Genomic DNA, 8,595 nt, shown 5'->3' with positions numbered 1-8,595 from the left:
TGAAACCGAAAATCAAAGCAACCTCAAACGCACAGTGCTCTTTTCCCCTTGGACATCATTTCCTGATTTCGCGGATTGGGCAGCTGGAGTTAATAAACGGTTCTACTACTCTGTTCCCTTCATTGTTTGTTTTTGGAAGAATTAAATATTTGCGTACTCCAGGGGCGATGGATCCAGAATCCCTGTTTACCCTCTGACTGTTAACACAAGGCTTATCTCCCCGGTGCTCTCCCTTCCCTGCCTAGAGCTTTCGCCCGTGCTTCCCTACCGCAGCCGACAATGAAGGTTAAAGGCAATTAGGAAGGGATTTCTAGGAAGGGCTACTTTTTTTTTTTGCCCAGGTCTGGATTTCAGTTGTTGTGAACTGAAAGCAGCAGCCCAGCCCAGGATGTTGGGGTGGTAAACAAAGGTTCACGCCGGAGTATTTGGATAACATGGAGAACATGATGGTCTTGTAAAAACTGCACTGAATTTCTATGTAACAAACACTTCATTAAAAAAAAGGTGGAGCTAATCTAAAACATTTTAGAAAATTCCAACTAAATTTCTATGAGTTTTAATCTTATTTTTGTCTGTAGAGCAAGAAGCAAATACTGCTGGAAGCTGAAACATGCAGCCAGAAATTCAAACAAGTGATGCTGCCTACAAGTGCTGCACGAACTTCGTCAGGAAGAAGTTAACTTTCAATTAGATATCGAAAGACACAAAACGTAAGCAGGAGAGATGCCTCTACAAGACCTGAGATTCAAAACTTCAGATTCAGAAGACAAAAACCCAAACATCAGAAATTTATTTGGAGGCAATGATGTTTGAGAAGCTTGAAACCAGTTAAGAACATCACTTGTAAAACTTGATGTCTCTGGAAGTGTTTCCCTCCCGAGGGCTCCGTAAATGCTCTCCAGGAACACAAGCCCTAGGCACTGCGGTAACTTCTGCTGGGATCCCCTGTCTAGCTCTGCTATACCAAAGGTTGTCCCAGGAAGGCATGTCCCATATAACCACGTCATTTATTTACCATCTGAGGGATTTCCTATTTGGCACCTCCTCAGACTTTTTTTTTTTTTTTTTTCTCTAATAAAAAATTAACAGAGCATATCGTGACTAACTCCTGAAAGCAAGCTGCTCTTCAGGAGTACTGGTAGGAACCTCTCAATGTTAGCTACGAAGAAAGCAATGTGCGATGCATCTCGTGCTTCCCAGAGGAGCCGCCAGCTTTCTGAGAGCCAATAATTAATTCCTGAGTGTGGGGAGTGCAGAGGTGAACGTGCCCTCTCCATACCCTCCTGTTTGCCAGTTACTGCAGTCACAAAAAACTGCATCTGGCCCCTACACAGCCCTGTCTTTAACTCCTGATAAATACGAGATAGATTTGTACTGACTCTACTCTTTAACACTCAGTTTTTTAAACAGTTTTTTTCCTACTCTCCGCTTGAGAAAAACAGCCCTAAGCCTGCCCTGTATCAAAGTTCGACACCTTAATTCATACAGAGAAATGAAATTTGGGGGTCCGTGGTTTTAGAAGCCTTTATTGGTGATAGCAAGGCTGGAGGAGGGGGAGCAAAGGGAGGGATCGTTAGCTGGGAAGACCCAGCGCTCAACCTGTGGCTCTTTGCTTAGAGCCAAAGTACATCAGCGGCCAGCATCAAAATCCACACACACCCAGAAAAGCAGAATATTTTTGCTCCTTTGCCCTTAAACGTTTTGATGCAAAGCTTAATGTTTGTCAGAGAACAGAGCTGGGAAGTACAGCTCTTATGCATTCAGCATAACACTGTATTAAAATAATAAGGCAAAAATTAATCACCCAACACAACCCCTGCATGAAAACGCCCTAGGTATAATTTTCCCCTTAACAAAAGAGAAACATGCAACTCCTTACCTGACAATGTGTTTTCCATTAGAAATACGTCTCCTTCAGCTCTGAGATGTCTGGGCTCTTCGTCTTTTTGCAGTCCTGGAGAGGGTTCAACGCTGTAGCACAGCCCGATAGCCATGCCCCTCTCCAGCCTGACGTCAGAGTCCGGTCCCAGCGGTGCAAGCCCTCGCAATGCTTCTGGAGCAACGACCCGATCGGGGAGCAATCCCTACAACCAGCTGGCCTAGAGCTTGCAGATATTAACAGGATATTTTTTAGTATTTAATACGACACGCGCATGGCGTGCGATTTAACAGCACGTTTCTACCAGGCTTGCAAGTTCTGGGGAGAGCCGCAGCAGGAGAGCTGCGTGCTTTGAGACGGGGCGAATGTGAACGGTGGCAAAGCCCGAGCTTCTCTGGAGGGAGAACTTCGCTGCCTTCTCCCCATCTTGCTCAGAGCCTGAGTCAGCAAGCACTCCTTCCTCTGCAGAGGTGAATCCTACGTTCGAGGTCCAACGGGATTTTTATTTCTTGTTTCTCTTTTCCCCTTCATTTTTAATTTTTTTTTTTTTTTTTTTTTAATTCCCACTCCTTTTAATTGCTTTTCCAGCAGCTGCCACAGAGCTGGAATCAGGATGGGGTTTGTTGTTTTTGTTTTTTTTTTTTTAAAAATAGCTTTCTAATGGATGTGCATTCAAAACAGGAAGGTGAGGAAATCAGATAAGCCAGGAAAGCCAAATGAGTTGGAGGGGCTTACAGCCACACGATAATTCAACTAGTTAAAGGAATTTGACTGTCCTGGAACTTCAACAGCTTGAGGACTCTGCATTTGATTTGCAGAGCTGACTAAAAACACAAGAGCCGGCTGGTTGTTGCTTAACAAAAGGCCATAGCTCTTCTGCAGCTGCCGATTTACTCATTTTCAAGGAATGAGCTCATCTAGGAGAGGAGCAGAGCATTTTCCTGCATCACTTCCCCTTGGGCAACAACGGAGAAATGGGGAAGGCTACTTGTAACTGCAAAAAGCACATCTGAGATGCACTTCACAAAAAAAACTAAAAGCCCACGACGTTTCTGACACATACCCTATGCCATAGCGTGCTGGCAGTACCTGGCGCAGTGCGGAGTCCTGACACACCTGCACGTTATCTACAGAAAATGCATTTTAACACAAAAAAGATACCTGCTCCGAGCGCACCTTGGGGTTTCCCATCCTGCGTACTGGGTGCTGCTGAAGTGGGACCCCAGTCCAAGGCAACCCGTTGGGGCTTCACTGAAGAGCAACTAGAGAGCACATAGCATCTCAAAATATCATTAATTAAATCCTCAAGCGGTTGCTCCACAAGATTTCTGAGAAGGGGACTTAGGACCAGCCTTGGATCAGCCCTTATATCTACCAGGAGGAGGAGAGGGGCTGGGGATGGAGCCAGCACCCTCCAAGCAACACATTTCGGGCAAAAGGAGAACTGAAAGCTCCAGGAAACTCTTATCTAGGAGAAATTCAGCATGCTGAAGTAGGGACTTTCTGAAGATCTCTTAAAGGAAGCATTACAAGGGAACAAATTAATTGTACAGCTTTAAAAAAAATAAATGGCATGCTGCCCTTAACACACCATGGAAGAAAAACCTGGGAACTTTCACTAAGTTCAGATAAATTTCTTTGGGGTGATTTTCCTCCCCACTGAAGGGTCCAGGGAGCACAAACCCCTTTCATTTGGCGAGGTCCTTTCCTTAACTGACCCCCAGGGCTGGAGGTGGACCTCCTCCTCCTCCTCCTCACCAGCGGGTCACACTGGGAGCTGGCAGTCCCACGCGGCAGCCGAGGAGCAGGCAGCGTGTTCCATCCCTGTAGACCGCGGCTTCGCGTTCCAGCTTCAGCCAAACCTCTCACCGGCAGCGTTTCGCCGCCCCTCGCGCCCATCCAGCCACCCAGCGAGTTCGTCTTGGGCACGGATCCAACCAGAAAAATGAATTTTTTTTTTTTTTTTTTTTTTCTTCAGTGGGGTTAATTTTCGAGCGGATGAACGCGATTCACCCCGGCAGATGCACGACGTGCCGCGCCAGGAGCACGCAGCTGCCGCGGGGTCACTTCTAGCCTGAAGTTGGGCTGAATGAATCCGGCTGCGAAACGTGACACGACTGCGGGCGGTCGAATCCCAAGTGTTGCAATACTGCAATTCCCTGAATTCAATTAAAAATACGCAATTACTGCAGCCTGACACCCCCAGCCATGTCAAGAGCCGGGCCCCCCCATGCTCTGCCCGAGCCCCCTCCCCTGCAAGCCCCGGTGCACCCCAGGGAAGAGCAAAGGCTCCATTTCTAGCACGGCAAAACACACGCATGATAGAAACACAAGCATTTAACAATACAATCCATCTTTATTTTGGTAGTACTTTCTGCTGCAAAAGGAAAAACCTTGACTTTACAAATACAGCAAAGTGGTAAAAGAAAGGCAGGTGTATAAAATAAACTGCAAATGATTCAAAGTCCCTGATGGCAACATCAGGAGGAGCGTCACCTTTAGACTCAATACCTTCTGTTTCTGCTACCAGAGTACTGGATGTTGGCTATGCAATAGACTTCATTCGCTATACAGAGATATTTTTAAATAAGGGCTTTTCTTGGTAATGTAAAGAAAAAAATCAGAACATTAAATTCCTCCATAGAAAAATACGACCTTATAATAATACCACAAAGTAAATGCATCTTCCAAGTTTTGGATATACCAGCTAATTATTTCTCACAACAACCCTGCGAGGTAACTAAACCCACTGTACCTGGGAACAGCGGCACAAACTGATTTGATTTGCCCCAAGTCCCACAGTCAGCCCAAATCCAGCTGCCTCGTCTCTGTTTTATCTCCTAGAGCACAAACTGGGCGTGTGTATTGTATGGCTGGGATTTGGCATGTCACTGATCACGGCTGAACAAAAGGACTTGAAATTGCAGGAATAAAGCTCTCGCGTTTCCAGGGGATTCTCTGGTTTAATTTTCCATGTGTTTTTCCCTATTCTGGCAATTACAGACATCGTGTGACACTTTGAAAGACTTCTGATACAACACACTACGATTACAGTGATGTTTTGGGGTGGCATCTTAGACCACATTGACACATGATGTCACCACACCAAGAAGATCCCACCCAACTACACAGTGAACTTATGAGCCAAATTCTTTGTACGTGTAGCTGCATAAACACAGTGCCACCATCAGCTGGGTTACTCCAGGGTAAACAAGAACAGTACCAAACTGAGCAAATCTAGCTGCTCATGAAAGTTTTCATATGATCCATTTGAAACGTTAGAAAATAAGAAACTATTTGAAATTGGGTGACATCATCCAGACAGTACAGAACCACTTTACAGGCTATTAACTCTGACTATAAGTTAAAGAATAAAATTAGAAGACAACATCAAGGCTAACAGGTCACAACTGTGCTTTCGTAAGTTCAGGTGAAAAGAGCGTGCTGTACGTTGCTGGACAGACGTGCAGATGACACTCAGCTGAAACACCATTTACAAAGAGAGACGAAAATAAGAAACGTGGGACTTGGAGAAGACACGCTTAACTTGTATGTACATACATGGGAAAGTACCGTGAGACAAAATTCTGGGTCCCACCTTCGCTCCATGTAAAGGAAAATGCTCAGACATACCGGCCAGCAGCAGGGATGCAGCTGGGAGCAACGGGCTGGGGATTCCCAGAGGCTAAATAAAAGGCAGCATAAACAAAAGAGCTGAATTTGGGTCATTTTTGTTTTCTTACAGGGAAGCTTCAGCCCTGGAAAGATTGCTACTGGAGCTGCAGCTTCGAGGCTGCTGCTTTAATCCCGTTCTTTACCTCTGTTTCGTTTCCAGCACAGGAGATCAGGGCGTACGCAAGTACCATGGCTCAGGGCTCATCAAAACGGGCAGATTCACGGTCTGCGCTCCGGAGGGCAAGGGACCTTCGTCTGGGGAAGCAAACGGGACGTCCAGGCGTTTCTGCCGTTCTTGGGCTCAGATTTTAACTACAAAACAAAATCTCTACATTTATACGCAATCTCCAGGTACAAAAGAGGAAGCAAAAGTTGTACGTAAAGAGTTCACATCTCCCCACAGTAGAGTAAGAAGCTAATGAAAACAGATTTTGGCTCCACGCGACGATAAACCGTTATCAGACGTACTACATACATTATTGCCCGATAGTTACAAACAGTTGGGACACACAACTCCGCCTTAACCCACAGTTTTTTGAGTTTTTGCAAGAAAAACAAAGGTCTTTTCTAACTTTAGTGTGAAGATACATAATTGATATGACTTATGAAGCCAACGTCTCGATATAAATGCATCTCTATATTTGTTCATTGCAGAACACAACGAACTGTTAGCAATCTTTAATTTCACCTTATAAAACTAAAAAAAGTGATGAAAGCTTTGTGTAGAAAAAACAAAAAAATAATATATTTTCAACATACATCTGTCATATCTTAGGATAAAGGATCACATATTCTGCTCTTCTTAGTGCTTCTATGCAAACCAAAGGCACCATTGCTACTGATGAGGTTGTGAATTTGGATCTTTTTCTTTTGGGTTTAACAAAGGTGAATGAAAAATTGCCAGGCCAGGACAATGAAAACGTTCCTGTGCTGAGCACACTACTGCATTACTTACTGCTATCACAACAAAGACGGATTAGGAAATACTGTTGCGCGCACTTATGAATTCACTGTCAAGAAAAATGAAAACATCTAAAAAGGACTGTCTCTAAAAGCAGCTGGCAGGATACATGTCGTTACACCCAACGAAAGAATTAGACTGTTTTTAAGGAAGACAAGAAATACTCACATCTCTGCAAATCCTGTAACTACGCAGTTATGTCTTTGTACTTTTACCAAGCGGGGGAAAGAAAGCATCCGCTTCTGTACACCCCCTCTAAGCCCACGGTGCATGCATTACAAACATCAATGCCACCCAGAATGGCAGCAGGAGTTAGCCACATCTGCCAACTTGCAGTAGAAAGGAATATAAGTGTCGACAAGTGCCATATTATATCTGTAAATGAATATTTTCACATTGGTTGGACACCAAGCTAAGCTCGCAGTGGAATTCAGGACCCTCTTTGCAGTGAATATGATTATTTTGGAGTGTTTTTTCCCCTCTCTTCTAAGCAGGTGCATCTTCTAAGCAGAAGCAGGGACGGATCAGCCGGCGGGGGAGCGGGACCTTGCAGGGACGCGTGTCGGCACAGCACCTCGTCGGGCAGGCAGCAATGCCCAACCGAGGGCACGGCCAGACCCTGCGAACCAGCGAGCGGGTCCCGCGGGGCGAGATGCTCCAGCGGCAACTGGGTTTGCTCAGATGCACGATTTCCAGTAAGGAGAACCCAACCTCGGGCAGCCAGCCCCGACACCGGTGCAGCACAACCGAGCAGGCGGGTGGTCCCGCAGAAGCGACCAACACCAGGAGATGACCGACTGTCGTGGCAGTGTCTTCTCACTCAACGCCAACTGGGAAACAGCGAGGGGAGAAGGAATTTCGGAGCAGCCAGAATAACGGTGGGGATGCTCACCGCTAGTGCGGCGTTATTCCTAAGGCCGGGATGGCGGAACACGCTCGGTGCTTCCAAATACAATTTTCCTCGTCCGTCCCAGCTCTGATGTTTTCCACGCACACGCCCCAGCACGTGCGCAGAGGATCATCGCGGGCACAAAAGAGGAGCTGCCGAGCAGACGTGGACCGTAAGGAGCTCAGAAAATGACTCTGTCTTCTTGTGTCCTCTCCCACCACAGCGTGCTGTTCAGGGTGCCGAAGCTGCTGTCCTCCTCCTCCTGCTCTTTAGCAAGCTCTACAAAAACCTGGAGCAGACAGAAAGGATGTGAATATGCCACGCTCCTTGTAGGAACTTTCTTGGTCACAAATAGAATTCATGCTAAAAACCTCAAGAGTATTGAATGTATTCTTCATCTCCGAGAAGGAAGTTTTTAGTATTTCAAGTTTTTTTTTCTCCTTGCTCCTACCCTCCCACCTCATTTCTTCAAGAGCTCAAGGAAAAGGAAGTTGGACCAAATACACGCTGAAGGACATTTACTGTCAGCAATAACTAATCCAGAATAAGCAATAATAAGCCTCAGCTTTATGCTCCTTTCAGAAATGAACAGCAATGCCTGTCTTTTGAATAAATCAGAACTACATTTCCACTAACGCCACAAATTTATTTTTCTCCACTCACTGCAGTTGCCATCTTATTTTTAAAGGAGAAAATGGGAATAAAGAGGAGCAGGGGAACTGGCAGTCCCGATTCACTTTGGAAAAGGGGACTTCAGTTCCCCAAAAATGCCCGAAGAGGCGTCAGCAGAGCGGCCCCAGCTGCCTGAAAGCCAGGCACGGAGGACAACCTGCCTGCGCAGGACTCATCAGCCCCTCCATCCGCTACGACTTGCCTAGATTTGGATGCACGACTCTTATATGGCAGGGGCAAAGTGAATCCACTCGACGTCTGCGAAAACCCCGTCAAAAAACCTGCAACACCTTCGCCTGGCAGGGTTTACTTCCACAAAATATCATCTGCTTTAACATACCTGTTCCAGTGTTGCCTGAGAAAAGCTGTACTCCTCGACGTTAAAGGCGTGTTTTACTGTTAAAAGAATTAATGAGAGCACATATTTAGCAATACTTCACTGTCTGACACAACTGGATTTAAAGCATTTTAAGCTGGTACAAGCACTTACTCTTCATTTCACAAGAAAAAGAGTTGGGA

The 8,595-nt window shown here is 45.8% G+C and overlaps 1 protein-coding gene across 3 annotated transcripts in view; it reads right to left on the bottom strand.

The window, feature by feature from the left end:
- Window positions 1-4,215: 4,215 nt before the first annotated feature.
- ABCA5 (ATP binding cassette subfamily A member 5) overlaps window positions 4,216-8,595 on the bottom strand; it is a 31,762-nt gene continuing 27,382 nt past the window's right edge. The window contains exons 39-41 of one of the 3 annotated variants that reach the window (XR_008238197.1): window positions 8,417-8,472; window positions 5,698-7,693; window positions 4,216-5,564 (exon numbers count right to left, since the gene is read on the bottom strand). Coding sequence is in view for 1 of the 3 variants with exons in the window: in XM_052807477.1 (XP_052663437.1) it covers window positions 7,586-7,693; window positions 8,417-8,472 (164 nt within the window). In the remaining 2 variants the exon portion in view is untranslated. Of the gene's footprint in view, window positions 7,694-8,416; window positions 8,473-8,595 lie in introns of all 3 variants that reach the window. The other 2 variants (XR_008238198.1, XM_052807477.1) reach the window with 2 other exon arrangements.

Source organism: Harpia harpyja, chromosome 14 (assembly GCF_026419915.1).
Source record: "Harpia harpyja isolate bHarHar1 chromosome 14, bHarHar1 primary haplotype, whole genome shotgun sequence".
In the NCBI taxonomy this organism is placed as follows: domain Eukaryota; kingdom Metazoa; phylum Chordata; class Aves; order Accipitriformes; family Accipitridae; genus Harpia; species Harpia harpyja.
The sequence above is the reverse complement of the archived record's forward strand: the minus strand, read 5'-3'. Positions and strand labels throughout refer to the sequence as shown.